Below are 15,867 nucleotides of genomic sequence, written 5' to 3'. Positions count from 1 at the left end.
TTTTTTAAATATACTTTCATACAAACCAATAAATATATCTTCTATCTATATATATAAAAGAAAGTTGTGTTAGTTACACCACTTATAACTCAAGAACGGCTGAATCGATTTGACTGAAAATTGGTGAGCAGGTAGCTTAGAACCAGGAATAGGACATAGGATAATTTTTACCCCGTTTTCTTTTTTTTTTTTTTTTATTCCGCGCAGACGGAGTCGCGGGTAAAAGCTAGTAAACATAAAACAAATCTTAAATAATTCGAACAGCCAGCTAAGGTAAAAATAATACACTAATATTTTGAATATGTATTTTTATTGTAATAAAGTTGTATACAGAAGGATTTTTGATTTAAAATAATCAGATTTTAAAAATATTACCTATCCACAAACAAATTAATAAAATAATGAAATAAAATGCTATATAACTATGAATTAACTTCTGGATCAATTCCAATCATTACTTATACATAGGTTGATTGACCCATAAAGCGCTATAAAAAGGAAAAAAAATCGAGCTGTAAATTAATTTACATTTTATAAATGTTAGTAGATTAGTTAGTGAAATGATTTGTATTTATATTTTTAATTAACAATATATTCCAGAGTATAAATCGGGTACAAATAAAGATCAGAGGGCCTAGCACGAATATTTGTGAGAACATTTTCGTCACGTCATCAATAGATTCTGTATTTAAATTTATGCAGCGCCCCTTTAAATAGGCGTAAAGTACACCAACAAATCTCATACAAGCACTGACCTCTATAAATGGACTGGCTATAAGTGGTAGTATTTTGTGCCTATTTGATTTTCACCATATCACCAATAACAGTTTGTAGCGGTGGTGTGGGTCCGAACTATAATATAGATAGATTTAACTGCCACGTAACATCATTAGACGTGTTCAAATTGAAACGAAGCAAAATCTGTAATTTCCAAGCGATAACCTATCCATCCATAGAGATATATAGAGTGACATATTTTGTCGTTGACGTTACGAAGGCGCTTGTTGACAAGCAATAGACCCTCTGTAATGAACTATAAATTTAATCACTATCACTGTCATAGTAACGTCTCCTGTTTGCACCAAACATGAATCCGAAAGCCGCCATCATCCGATTGAGTTGTTGTTGTCTGCGGTGTTGAATAATTTCTGGCATTAAGCGTTGCAAACGTATATGCGCTGAAGATCTACTTTCCCTGTGGTCTGCAGACTGTATGTGTTTTAGCATCGCAGACCATGGTGAGTGCAGGTTATTGCAGTAGCCGCAGTGAAAGCATTGTGGCTTAATCTATAACAAAGGAGTTAATTAGAAAAATGTCGCAACTAGATATCGTTGTTCTTAGTTATATAATTTTTTTTTTTTAATTCTATAAAACCTACATTTATAACTAATACAAACTAATTTTTAATACAAAACTTCATTTAAATAAAAGGATAATATCTTGATTAATAGATTTCAAGGAAATAATTGCAAATGATTGCTTACCTCTCTTATAAACTCGCTCGAAAGTTCAAGTACAAAACACTTTGAAGACATTTTATTATGGTGGTACTGTTTTATATGGGACTCGAAATCATGCATGAACAACTTTTGCTCACAGATGAAACATTTCAATTTATTATTCTCTTCTAACATTAACTCGGAACTGAGCACACTTATGCATATAGTGTCGTTGATAACCACACATTTGGAGATTCCATCTATGAAAAGTTTATTTTGTACAAAATCTTCAGCTGCAATTTTATTTGTATGTTCTTCATTAGATTCATTATCATTTTTGTATAATACAACCTCTAAATGTTGTTTATTAATAGCTTTCAAATGAGCAGAACCAGCCACATGGTCTTGCAAGCATTTTAAAGATGTTGGTATATTTACTTTACATTTAATGCAATAAACCTTATCCTCACTGTCTAAGTAAGTCATATCATTTTCGTTTGCAAATTGTTTTGCTTCAAAATTAGATTTATGTTCTTTTATTTTTTTCCCTCTAACTTTTTTAAATTCCTGTTCGTTTTTTACTGTTGCCGCAGGTGATGTCTTTCCATTTGGCATTTCTTCTGTAAGTTCTGTGTCAGATTTAACTTTAGTGGTTTCAAAATCTTCTATTTCATTATTCATTTCATGTTCCAAAATATGGTCTTTTATTGATTTCATCTGAAAATCCAAATCTTTTTCGCATTTCTTGCATGTTGCAGTTTTCAATTCAACATTTATACTTATATTGTTTCTATTAAAGTTTTCAATGGAACTCAAAATATCATCATTTTCTAAATTAATCTTAGAATTTTCATCTTCATCAATCTTTACAGTATCAAATATTTCTATAATTTTTTTAGTGTTTATCTGTTGAATAACATTTTTTTCATTTTTATCTATTTCTGAATGTTCTTTATCATTTATGAACTCATTTTTTTCAACATTTTCAATGTTTTCTGATCTTTCAATATGTGATTCAGCATTTTCTGCCTCAATTTCCTCTTTACTCTCATCTGAATTAAATTTGCTTTCTTCACAAAAACTTTGGTAAAGTTTTTTATGTTCATCATCATTAAAATGAACATCTATTGAGTTGAATGCAACAAGCTTATTGCATGTTATACAATGAAAAGTATTATCATCCACCTGAAAAATATTGAATTTTAAATATTTTAAATCATAGTACTTTGACAAATCAGTCAGTTTTTAAATTAAGTCAAATCAAGTCTAGTAACCTACTTCAGTTGTAGTCAGTTGAATAGATACATAAGGAATACTCAGATAATAGTAGAGCTTCCTATTATAAAGAAACTTTTAATTGGTTAACATTTCTACTTTGAACACAGTATTCACATATGCCATTATAGCTATTTCTGGATCTACTTAGATAATAATGAAATATGTACTTACCCGACGATAAAGGTTTTGATTTTCATCGTATTCGATTTTGCTTTGAATCAGCTTCAATATGTGGCTCGTCTCGTTCCTGTGAATGTGTTCGTCGTCAAACTCCGTATTGCAGATGGCGCACGTGTCATCCAAGATGCCATTCCACGCGCTGTCTTTAAGCTGCACGCTCGCGAAGGCGAGGATTCTGTCCGCGCGCCGCTGCACCACCCGCGCAGCCCTATGCTCCGCGTGCCGCGCCTCCGCCACGTGCAGGCGCACTCGGGCCGCAGTAGGCAACAGCACGTTGCACAACTCGCACAAATACCATTTTTTTATCTGTTAAGGAAAGAACAATTGGATTTCAATCCTCACATGCAAACCCACAACAAAGACTGAAAGAAGAACTTCATATGACAGGAACAGCTTACCTTTCTCACGCATTCTTGTTGATTTCCGAAGTATTCAGTAGTGAGAAAGTTCTTGGTGTGCACAGGCTTGGCGACGTGTGCGGCGGCGTCAGCCCCATCCCTAAGCAGAGACTCGCACACCAGACAGAAGTAGTCCACGCAGCTGCTGAACACGCCGCTAGCACTCAATGATGACATTGTTTTCTATTCACCGAAAAAAAAAACATTGAAAACTATGGGAACCGAAACAAAGATTGTAACGAGAAATAATCCCTGCACATTACATCAGAAAATAGATGGCGTAGGTGTCTAACGTTATACTAAATACAAAATCTACACGCGAAAAGCTGGAACCAATCTCTCGCTATTATCAAATATGTAACCAATACCGATGTGACAACAAATTTTAAATTTACATTAACATTAATCGACATTAGAGCATTACAAACATCGTTAAAGTATTTTTTTTAATAACTTGTAGCTAGCGTAATGAATCATTACTTTGTTACAATGTAGTTAAAAATTTGCTTAAAACTTTTAAATGTTTAAGAACAATTACTGCAAAAAACTTACTATAACATACGACGATCGAGCCCACTACACTTATTTAGGTTTAACAAACTGATTTCTAAATTAATTTGATAAGCTGTCTACACCACAACAAAGCTACTTAACAAATAAAATTGAAAACCACGCAAGAGCTAAAGATGAATATAAAAGGCAACATGGGGATCCCCCTGTTACAGCAAATACAGATATAAGTCATTTTCGTTTACCAGGACTAGGGATGCTAAATTTTTTTTTTTAAATCGATTATTAAAATTTTCTTCGATTTTTACGGAACGATTATTTTTTTCAAAAGTCAATTTTATAATTTAATCGATTTTTCAAACAGCGCTATCGATGAAACGCGTTTTTTTACTACATGTTAATGAGAAAACAACTCTGTCTGTCTCGCTTTCATGCTAAAACTGCTGAACCAATTTAAATTAAATTTGGTACAAAGATAGTCTAGAGCCTGATAAAGGACATTAAGGCTACTTTTTAAAGAAAAAAAAGATTTGCAAGCGGTTGCGGGGATGGGAAATTTTATGGAAGTATCATCAATTTTACAGATAGAAGCTTGAAACTTATTTATAGGCTGTTAATTTGATATAAATAAATATGATGTTCAAAATTTGTATAAGTTTTACCCTCAAGGGAGCAAAATAACATTAGGGAATAGGAGATGAAAGTTTGTATGGGAATATGTGAGGTTGAAAGACTAAAATCGATTATTTTTTCTTCAAAAATCGATTTTAACAAAAATTGTAAAAATCGATTTTTCCACTCTGTTAACATTCCTAACCAGGACTAAGTACATTCTTATTCTGAGTTTTTTATCAATTGGCAAAGATCATAAAATAGCTGATTTTTATAACCATAGAGTAGAATTGTATTTGTTTATGTCGCAGGCCAAACACCAATCAACTACCTCCGTGAAGTTGGCCCCCTCACTTTAATTTTTTTAACTTTTTTTTACGCAAATCGTTTGAGAATCGTTTGAGAGGGTTTGAGAGAAAAGAAATATCGTTTGAGAGTTCCTACTTTCTCCGTAAAACAATTTCAAATTCTAGTGTGAAGTTGGCCCCCTCACTTTACTTTTTTTTATTTTTTTCAATGCGAATCGATAGAGAGTCGTTTGAGAGACATTAAGAGAAAGGAAATATCGTTTGAGAGTTTTTACTTTTTCTGTAATAAATATTTTAATTCTAGGCATCGAAAGTTACAAATCGATTTTCCTTTTTTTCCGAATTAAATATGGCAATCATGCACTTAGACGATTTAAATTTATGGTGTAGACAGAGAATGGTAATAGAGTGATTGAGAGAAAACAGAAATCGTTTGAGAGTTAATACTTTTTTTGAAATAAATATTTCAATGTCGGAATCGAAAGTTACAAATCGATTTTCCTTTTATTACGAATTAAATATGGCAATCATGAACTAAGACGTTTCAAATTTATTGTGTAGGTAGAGAATGCTTAGAGAGTGATTGAGAGAAAAGATAAATCGTTTGAGAGTTAATACTTTTTCTGAAATATATATTTCAATGTCGGAATCGAAAGTTACTAATCGATTTTTCTTTTTTTCCGAAATAATTATGGCAATCATGCACTTAGTCGTTTCAAATTTTTTGTATAGGTAGAGAATGATTAGGCAGTGATTGAGAGAAAAGAGAAATCGTTTGAGAGTAGATACTTTTCCTGAAATAAATATTTCAATTTCGGAATCGTAAGTAACAAATCGATTTTCAAAAACTTACAAATCTCAAAAATTGAAATATTTATTTCAGAAAAAGTATTAACTCTCAAACGATTTCTCTTTTCTTTAAATCAATCTATAACCATTCTCTACCTACACAATAAATTTGAATCGTTTATCCTCATGATTCCCATATTTAATTCGGAAAAAAGGAAAATCGATTTGTAGCTTTCGATTCCGACAGTGAAATATTTTTTTCAGAAAAAGTATTAACTCTCAAACGATTTCTGTTTTTTTTTAATTACTCTATAAGCATTCTCTACCTACAAAAAAAAAATTGAATCCTCTAAGTGGATGATTGCCATATTTAATTCGGAAAAAAGGACAATCGATTTGTTACTTTCGATTCCGAAATTGAAATATTTATTTCAGAAAAAGTATTAACTCTCAAACGATTTCTCTTTTCTCTCAATTACTCTCTAAGCATTCTCTACCTATACAATAAATTTGAAACGTCTTAGTGCATGATTGCCATATTTAATTCGAAATAAAAATAAATCGATTTGGAACTTTCGATACCGACATTGAAATATATATTTCAGAAAAAGTATTAACTCTCAAACGATTTCTCTTTTCTCTCAATCACTCTCTAATCATTCTCTACCTACACAATAAATTTGAAACGTCTAAGTTCATGATTGCCGTAATAATTTCGGAAAAAAAGAAAAATCGATTAGTAACTTTCGATTCCGACATTGAAATATATTTTTCAGAAAAAGTATTAACTCTCAAACGATTTCTCTTTTCTCTCAATCACTCTCTAAGCATTCTCTACCTACACAATAAATTTGAAACGTCTAAGTGCATGATTGCCATAATTATTTCGGAAAAAAAGGAAAATCGATTTGTTACTTTCGATTCAGAAATTGAAATATTTATTTCAGGAAAAGTATTAACTCTCAAACGATTTCTCTTTTCTCTCAATCACTCTCTAATCATTCTCTACCTACACAATAAATTTGAAACGTCTAAGTTCATGATTGCCGTAATAATTTCGGAAAAAAAGAAAAATCGATTAGTAACTTTCGATTCCGACATTGAAATATATTTTTCAGAAAAAGTATTAACTCTCAAACGATTTCTCTTTTCTCTCAATCACTCTCTAAGCATTCTCTACCTACACAATAAATTTGAAACGTCTAAGTGCATGATTGCCATAATTATTTCGGAAAAAAAGGAAAATCGATTTGTTACTTTCGATTCCGACATTGAAATATATATTTCAGAAAAAGTATTAACTCTCAAACGATTTCTCTTTTCTCTCAATCACTCTCTTACCATTCTCTACCTACACAATAAATTTGAAACGTCCAAGTGCATGATTGCCATATTTAATTCGGAAAAAAAGGAAAATCGATTTGTAACTTTCGATGCCCAGAATTAAAATATTTATTACAGAAAAAGTAAAAACTCTCAAACGATATTTCTTTTCTCTTAATGTCTCTCAAACGACTCTCTAACGATTCGCATTGAAAAAAATAAAAAAAAGTAAAGTGAGGGGGTCAACTTAACACTAGAATTTGAAATTGTTTTTACGGAGAAAGTAGGAACTCTCAAACGATATTTCTTTTCTCTCAAACCCTCTCAAACGATTCTCAAACGATTTGCGTAAAAAAAAGTTAAAAAAATTAAAGTGAGGGGGCCAACTTCACGGAGGTCAATCAACTTCCTATTTTTTTTATTTACAGTAGTTTAATAAAAAATAACTTTTTTTTACCTTTTACATAAAAGAATTTAATATATTGAAAATAGTAAAACCAGTACGACACAATCGTACCTCATTCGTTTTACCAGAATTTGCTATAGTGGAATTTACGAGTTACTAATGTAAATAAGACTATTTCATATTTTCATATGTTTTATAGGTTAAGATGTTGCCTTTTTTGTTTTCTTTTTGTGGCAACCTCTTTTCACGTAGGCAACCGCTTTTGCTGGTTGGTTTGTGATATTTCAACGGGTGACGTGAGCTTGCCATTCGTGCTCCAGCAGATGCGGGCTATACCATTGTTAAAACCGGCTCTAACTTTAGCCAAATATGGTGCTGCGTGTTTGCCACCTTTTAGCTTGCGCTTTTATTTTAAACTACATAGTTATAGGATAATAAAACTATAGGAGAGATAGAGGTAGATTGAAGCTTTATAGTTAGCCTGCGATTATAGCTACACCTATATAGGGTTGCCAGGTCGCCAAACCTACTAGTCGTACAGACCAGCCAGTTTGGCCGGACATCCTATATTATTTAGGATTTTGTTTCAGTATTAATAGGTACACTCTCGTTTGGGCAATGTAAAAAGCCTTACAAAAGCCGAAAAACTGTTTGTTTTGGCCGGACACACAATCAAAAAGCCTACCTATGTCCGGCTTTATCCGGACACATGGCAACGCTAGCTATATATCTATATAGTCATACATTTACAGGATAGGGTGGTATTTTTTTGCGTCAGATATTAAGAGTTGATGTGTTCTGGCAGAAAAAAAGCTTAAAGTTAATTATGATTTTATTACTGTTTAAATTATTGTTATTTAAGTTTAGGGTTTCTTTAATTAATGAGACTATGGCTGGTTTTACAGTCACGCGTTTCGGCAGCGCCGTCGGAGCGCGCGCGCTCGGATATGTATTGGGGTATTAGTAGCGTTTCAAATTCGCGCGCTTGAGCAGCGCCGTTCGTTGAACGCGTCCTATTCGCGCGGCGCGGTCGAAGCGCGCGCCGCTCGTGCGCTTCTACGGCCATTGTGCGTTTTAGTCTCACGCCGTTGAGACGTGCCGTTAGGTACTGTTGTGTACAAAATGAATCACATCGATACGGGTCGAGTAATTGACGAAGTGCGAATTAGAAGATGTTTATGGGACCCGGCCGATGATTTTTATAAGAAAAATTTTATAAGGATAAGAATAAAGATCTTCGTAAAGAAAACTCTAACTTGCACAGTAATTCGTCGAAACTGCTGGTTGATAGGCGAAAATATTTATAAAATTTATAACTATTTTCTCGTAAATCAGAGAAAGATGTTACGTGTTCGCCTCTCAGTAACCTTGTAGCGTTATAAGGATCAACACCTACTGTTCTTCGACGTTTTTGTTGCCTTTTTTTCCATAAAAAGTAAATAGCCAGTACTCTAACCGCATTGCCGTTCATTTTGTATCTGTTTGTACACGACTGTCTCACAGCAGCGAAACGCGCCGTACTAATGTCGTTTTTTGGTGCACCGCTGTTCAAACGCGCGCTGTCCAACAGCGCGCTGTCCAACGGCGCGTCTAGCGGCGTGACTGTAAAACCAGCCTATGTTACTGTCTGCCGTTATACAAACGGTTCTTAACCTCTTGCGAGTCACTACGCAGCATACAGATGACCTTGGGCCGCCATGTTAATTGAAGAGTTAGAACATTCATAGGATATTCTCTCTCTCTGCCTAGCTCGTATCCCACATGGTGGTGGGGTCGGCTTTTCCAATCAGTTTCCTCCACCTCGCCCTGTCCTCGACATCTTCATTTGAGACTTGTCACTCACTCATGTCTATCTAGTTTTGGGTCTGCCTCTGGATGAGGCCGGGAAGGGAAGGGAAAGATGTAGGATAGGATATTGTTGAATTTTAATTTTATGTAGTTGCGCAATAAAAATCCATAAAGTTTTGTAATCAAATGTAAGTTTAGTAAGGTAATATTAAGTTTTTAAAATGTGGAAGCATCATAGTTATAGCATGTTATATAAAATAATGTAATGTTTTTATTTTTAGTAATTATTATCAAAGTTCTAACAATATTCTTTTGTTCTCTCGCAGCATGGTACTAAATAAAGCCAAAGTCTTACAATAACTTCTAAAAAAAATCATAAAAATAGTTTTTCTTATCTGTTACACATAACACCTAAAACTTACACAAAAAAATATCTCAAGATATATAACATTTGTTGCCAATTTTAAACAAAATTAGTAAAACGTTATTTATCCAAATATGAAATTGTAGTATTTAAAAGGTTTAAATTTAACACTGTCTATATTCACTGAATTGATTCTCAAAATTGAGAATTAATTGCTGTGGTGCAAATGGGAAATGTGATAACTCCAATTTTATCAAATGTTACAACATTTCCTGTGTAAAGCACAATTGGTATTCAAAGCAGATAAATATTTTTTTTTGTCCTGTAATCATCTAAAGCTTGGTAAAATACCTTAAATCTAAAAATTCAAACTTGGAAAGTATCGCCCCCAAAGTACTACAAGTTAACACGTTAACTGCCATAGCATAATTTTGATGATGGCATTTTCTTTTTTTTTGTTTTTGGTGTTATATTGACATCAATTATTTGTATTTATTTTCCTTAAAAAGTTTATGTACATAAAAACCAGTTCTACATGTAAAAATGTTAGCCCAAGATGAATATAGTTCGTTGGGGGCCTTGTCAGTCAATTTCAATAGAGAAAAAGCCCCGAAAGGTGCTTGACAGCTCCCTGGGTTCATTTGAATTTTTGAATTACATGCGTTTGCGTCAGGCACTCGTGACTGACATGGCCCTAACAGATACCATATCTGTCAAGCATTGGTGCCTGATGTGGCAGTTATCGTGTTAAATGTCATTTTCCACTTGACTTTAGTGAAAATGGGATCTTATTTAATCACTATCACTGTTATAACCATGCCATCCACGGCTGCCTAACATCATATGGATCATGAACTTTTCTTGCATTTCCTTTTCTTTGCGTTGTTTGGCGATTTCTGGTAACAATTGCTGCAGCCGCCATTGAGCTGCAATTCTACAGTTCTTGTGGTCAATAGTCTGCAAGTGAGACTCCATAGCGGCCCATGACTGACATGGGATATTGCAGTAACCACAATGGTAACAACCCGGTTTGTGCTGTAACATAAGACAATTTGAAATCATTATATTAATATGTGGAGAGAAAACTTTGTACTTTTTAAGGAAACTGCAAACAGATGAAGTTAAAATTAGTTAAAGTTAATGTAGAGAAGTGCATAATTGCAGAGAAATTTATACCAATGGGCGACCATCACAATTTGGAATAATAAATGCTTTTTTGTGAGACTCTTTTACACAATCATATGGGAGCCTTAGCTCCTAAACTACGACTGAGCTCTGTATTTCTAGTGTGATTTTTTTTTAGTTATTTCGAAAAAAATTGTGAGATAAAGTTAAGTGACATTAAATATAGAGCTCATTTTGGACAATTAAATGAGAAAGAAAATTGTGTCGAAAATAATATAGTCTTTACAAGTTTTACAGTAAAATGTGAAGATTGTCTATGGTTAAAATGTTTAATTTGGATTGAAAAATGTTTAGACATTCTTTTAAAAAATTACAAAACAAATAAAACTATTATATACTCTATTGTGACATCAATGTGGGCACTGAATTACTTAACTAGCATAAAATTTACATTTTGATAAAAAGACTAGCTGTCGCCCGCGACTCCGTCCGCGCACAGTTAAAAAAAAAACTAAATGGGGGGGGGGAAGGTTTATGAAAAATAGATGTTGGCCGATTCTCAGACCTACTGAATATGCTCACAAAATTTCATGAGAATCGGTCAAGCCGTTTCGGAGGAGTTTAAGTTCCAACCCTGTGACACGAGAATTTTATATATAAGATTGAAATTTACAATGACTAATGTAACAAAATAATTTCTGAAACCTACCTCTCTTATAAATTCATTTTCCAGCTCAATTACCACCAAACTTCTATCCACTATAGTTTCATGTTTAGCTACTTCCAAATGTACTTTGAAATCCTGAAAAGAAACATTGCAATCGCACACAATACACCTTAGTCCATTTTTATGCTTAGTCATATAAACAAAACTAAGCATATTTATACAAAATTTTTCATTAATGATAATTTCTTTCTGCAATGAATCAACAGTAACTGCAGACACAACGAAAGAACTTGTTGGAATTTTAAGAAGATTAACTTCTTTATCTATTTGCTTTGCTTTTGATGTAATATTCACTTGTGAAGGTTCTTCGTTTAACTTTTTTTTATGATCTACTCCTTCAACATGTTCCTTTACTAATTTCATAGATGGAGTTATGTCAATATTACATTTGTTGCAATGAACTTTGTTTTCATTATGTTTGTCAAATTTGTATGTCATATGATTTTGTTCTGCGTACTTCTCCAATTCATTATAATCCAACAAAGGTGATGATTCTTTTTTTATCTTTGCATCTGTTGTATCTTTTATCTGTTCCTGCTTTTCTTTCTTTGTAACTTTAACAGGTGTTGTATATAAAGATGTTTCTTTATTAGATGGTTTCATATCCTTTGTAAGTTCCAAACCTGATGTAATCTGGATTCCTTTTCGGTCATTCTTTTTGTTTTTAATTTTTGCATGTTCCTGAATATGATTTTCAATAGCTTGTGAATTAAAATCTAATTGCTTTGAACACTTCTTACACACTGCAGTTTCAATTTCAAAATTTATATTGATGTTATTTTTTTGGAATTTCTCAACTGCATTCAAAATGCTTTCCTTTTCGATGTTTTCTGTATTTTTTATAGTGTTAATATCACTTTTTATGATTGGTGTATTACCAGTTAATTTCTTCTCAGAATTGAGAGTTGAAAGACGTTTTTTATGCAATTTCAATATTGTTTGATGATGTTGATCATTTATGTGATTCTTTATAGCAAAAGGGTCCATTACCCAATTACATAGGATACACCAGGTCTTTCCATTTTCATCTCTTGTTATATAATCCGTTGCATTTAAAATTTTACATATTTCTGAGTCATCCACAGGGACTGATTTCACAGGATCCGACTGTTTAGAATTTTCTTTCGTAGTATTTTGTTCGGTTTTAGTAACATCTGAGTTTATAGTTGATGTTTTAATTTCAGATTTTTCATCGCATGGAATGATAGTTTTATTTTTATCTATTGAATTTAAGACATCTAAAGTTTCTGTTCTATCTGTAATTTTAATTGCAACTTTTTCGTTGCAATTGTTATCGTTTTTCGTGTTTTTAGAACTATCAATTGTATGGCTTGTTGCAGTATTTTCAGCAATTTTAAAATTATCGCAACAACGTTGATAGCGTTCTTTATGTTCGATTTCATTGAAATGTTCATCAATCGAGTTCAAAGCCAAGACCATATTACAGGTTAGGCATTGAAAAGAAGACTCATCAACCTGAAAAATAAATAATACAGTATTTATGTAAACATTTGATGAAACCTCTGAAAAATAATTTACTTTCAAACAAGAAACAAGTCCGAATTTGAATGTTACAATGTTCTGTTCCAACTGTAGGGAAGTACTGTAAGGTAGGAATTATATAATGGTCAGACAGTAAACTACAAAAAATCAAAATTTTAAAACCCTTGTTTGGATATAATAGACTTACCAGACGATAAAGGTTTTGATTTTCATCATATTCGATTTTGCTTTGAATCAGCTTCAATATGTGGCTCGTCTCGTTCCTGTGAATGTTTTCGTCGTCGAACTCCGTATTGCAGATAGCGCATGTGTCATCTAAGATTCCATTCCACGCGCTGTCTTCAAGCTGCAAGCTGGCGAAAGCGAGGACTCTGTCCGCGTTCCGCTGCACTGCCCGCGCAACTCTATGCTCCGCGTGCCGCGCCTCTGCCACGTGCAGGCGCACCCTAGCCGCAGTCGGCAACAGCACGTTGCACAACTCGCACAAATACCATTTTTTTATCTGTAAAGGAAGGAGTAATTGTATTTCAATCCTCACATGCAAGCTCACAACTAAGTCTGAAAGAAGAACTTCATATGACAGTGACATCAGGAACAGCTTACCTTTCTCACACATTCTTGTTGATTTCCAAAGTATTCAGTAGTGAGAAAGTTCTTAGTGTGCACAGGCTTGGCGATGTGTGCGGTGGCGTCAGCCCCGTCCCTAAGCCGAGACTCGCACACCAGACAGAAGTAGTCCACGCTGCTGCTGAACACGCCGCTAGCACTCAACGTAGACAACATTCTTAGTACCTCCCCTAAAATGATATCAAAAGAATAAAAAATTATGTGAAGGTCCCCGTTCAAATCAGCCTACACCAGTTTTAATAAAAGACGTCGTATATGTTGATGTTTGCATTGATTTAAAGTTACAAAATAATTCGAAACGGGTCGACTCTGGACCGTTATGCCTGGTTTGCATTATGCCACAGTAGAACAGTATAGCTGGTCTGGTATGGACTGTTTTGGCGTAGTTGTTTATATTATGCCAGTCCACTATAAGATGTCAGATGATGATGGCAGTCCAGGTAAAATTATCCATCTACATTATGCCAGTTGCATTTGCGTTTGTTACATTATCCCTGTTGCATCGGAATGATGGAACTGGCCTCAAAAGTAGAATGCTATCTCAGTCATTGGACTGGCTTGCTCACTAGCATCAGTGGGTGTCTATGTCAGTTGCAAGCCAGTACTGATTTTGAGCGCTACTGGCATAAAGTATATCAGGCATTAGGGAATGCTGTTAACTGACGGGTGCGGTGATGGGCATGTGTTTTTGCCCAATACAATGTAAAATACTATGTGACCTTGCCGTTGATGTAGAACTGATGAATAGAAAATCCCATAAAATCCAATACATAATTGGGATTGCTGAGGTAGGAATTACCACCACAAATACTAGCTGACTATAGTATAGTTATAATGTCAAAAATTAATAGCTTAATTTTCTTATTGTTCCAAGATCAGATGTCAATTATAATATATAAACACTGCTCTTACAATATTTATGACATTGTAGATCTGTTAGGAAGTGTTAAAAATATTTTTATGAAACAAATATTTATTAGTTTTAGATCTTTAATACAATGAATATCATCCTCATCATCAACCTGCCCTTATCCCTATGGAGGGTCGGCACAGTATGTACTACTCCTCCATACATCTCTATCAGCTGTCATATCTGAATTTACTCCCTTCTTACGCATATACTCTTTCACACAATCCATACCTACTTTTCCAAATATAGTTACTATAATTATTCTTATAAATTAGCGTTAGAATTAAAAAGTATTGTGTTTTAATTTTTTAATTACTTTCTCTCTCTTAACTAAATTAAGAACATGAAGAATGTGTTTCAAATTGAACACTATTTTTATTTAATATTATACACTTACTCAGGTAACCATTAAATGTGATGTAACAGCAATAAAAAGGGGTAGATGGAAAAAATAATTCTATTAAAATAGATTTTGGCATTAAAATGTTTAATTAAACTTTTACAAAAAATTACTACACTAACTACATGTTTTTCAAATGGGAAAAACTATTCTTAAAACAAAACTGGTCTGATATAGGGCAGGTCTTGGATTTACAAATTTAATTAAATAATATAAAAAACAAACTTGAATATAAATTAGAATCTCATAGAAGGCTGAAAATGATTTTTTACCATAAATAGTGATTTAAATTACGCAACAATATTTTCAGTTTAAATATTTCTTATATTTCATAAAATTGGTAATAACGTTTTATCGTTGCAATAAGTACTTAAAAGGTTGTAATTTAATTCAGAACTAATAATCCAGAAATGTGTCGATAACGAAGGCTATGTTTGATTCCACAAATTGACAAAAATGAAACAAATGAAAACTGACTAAAGAATTAATTAGGTGCAACCGAGTACTTACTTGTTACAAGTCCGATGTATGTGAGAAAACGTTTATATTTTAGGACATTACTTTTCTTGCTTCTGCACACAACTGATTAGGTTACTAAACTGAATTACTCAAAGAGGAAAATGGCTGTATATTTTTATACGAATTTGGATTTCATAGGATTCCCCCGCAATCGCAATACTTTGAACCATAGTGTTCGAGTCATAGACACAGAGTTTGCATTATTTTTAAAATTCAGTTCTGCACCGAGGTTCTGTTAAAATTATCGTCTGCATGTTTTATATATGTTTGTTTAAATTGTAAAGATTTTGTATTAAAATTTTTATAGTAATAAGGAAACGGGAGTTTTCATTCTTTTTTTAAGTTGTCATAGTCATGTGCATAGTTTGGTGTTCATTTGTAATCTGTTGGCGTTGTGTTGTCTGTCTACATAGAGCAGTTGTCTATCTACTCATCCATCGAAGGTTCTGTCCGAATCTGGCAGAATAAGGGCTATAAATTATAGAAATGTAAATCCTGACTCATGTACATTCATAAATTCATTTAAATCTCTATTAATTTCCAATGTGATGGGTCCTCATAGCATATACTCCAACTGTGAAGAAGATGACAGTGAAACTATAGTAGATTTTTTTAATTTATTAAAAGAAGATATCGGTACTGATGACAAAGAAAATCTGC

The 15,867-nt window shown here is 33.2% G+C and overlaps 2 protein-coding genes across 2 annotated transcripts; both read right to left on the bottom strand.

Moving 5' to 3' along the window:
- Positions 1 to 781: 781 nt before the first annotated feature.
- Positions 782 to 3,988, bottom strand: LOC106716237. The gene is made up of 5 exons (XM_045683941.1): positions 3,849 to 3,988; positions 3,297 to 3,479; positions 2,890 to 3,204; positions 1,486 to 2,625; positions 782 to 1,287 (listed from the first exon to the last, which is right to left on the bottom strand). The coding sequence occupies exons 2-5, from the start codon at positions 3,471 to 3,473 to the stop codon at positions 1,042 to 1,044; spliced, it is 1,878 nt and encodes a 625-aa protein (XP_045539897.1). The 5' UTR covers positions 3,474 to 3,479; positions 3,849 to 3,988; the 3' UTR covers positions 782 to 1,041.
- Positions 3,989 to 9,546: 5,558 nt separating this feature from the next.
- On the bottom strand, positions 9,547 to 15,357 carry LOC106716228. The gene is made up of 5 exons (XM_014509711.2): positions 15,199 to 15,357; positions 13,355 to 13,548; positions 12,939 to 13,253; positions 11,231 to 12,724; positions 9,547 to 10,431 (listed from the first exon to the last, which is right to left on the bottom strand). Exons 2-5 carry the CDS (start codon positions 13,532 to 13,534, stop codon positions 10,189 to 10,191), a joined length of 2,232 nt encoding a protein of 743 aa, XP_014365197.2. The 5' UTR covers positions 13,535 to 13,548; positions 15,199 to 15,357; the 3' UTR covers positions 9,547 to 10,188.
- Positions 15,358 to 15,867: the final 510 nt, after the last annotated feature.

Source organism: Papilio machaon, chromosome 24 (genome assembly GCF_912999745.1).
Source record: "Papilio machaon chromosome 24, ilPapMach1.1, whole genome shotgun sequence".
In the NCBI taxonomy this organism is placed as follows: Eukaryota; Metazoa; Arthropoda; class Insecta; order Lepidoptera; family Papilionidae; genus Papilio; species Papilio machaon.
The sequence above is the reverse complement of the archived record's forward strand: the minus strand, read 5'-3'. Positions and strand labels throughout refer to the sequence as shown.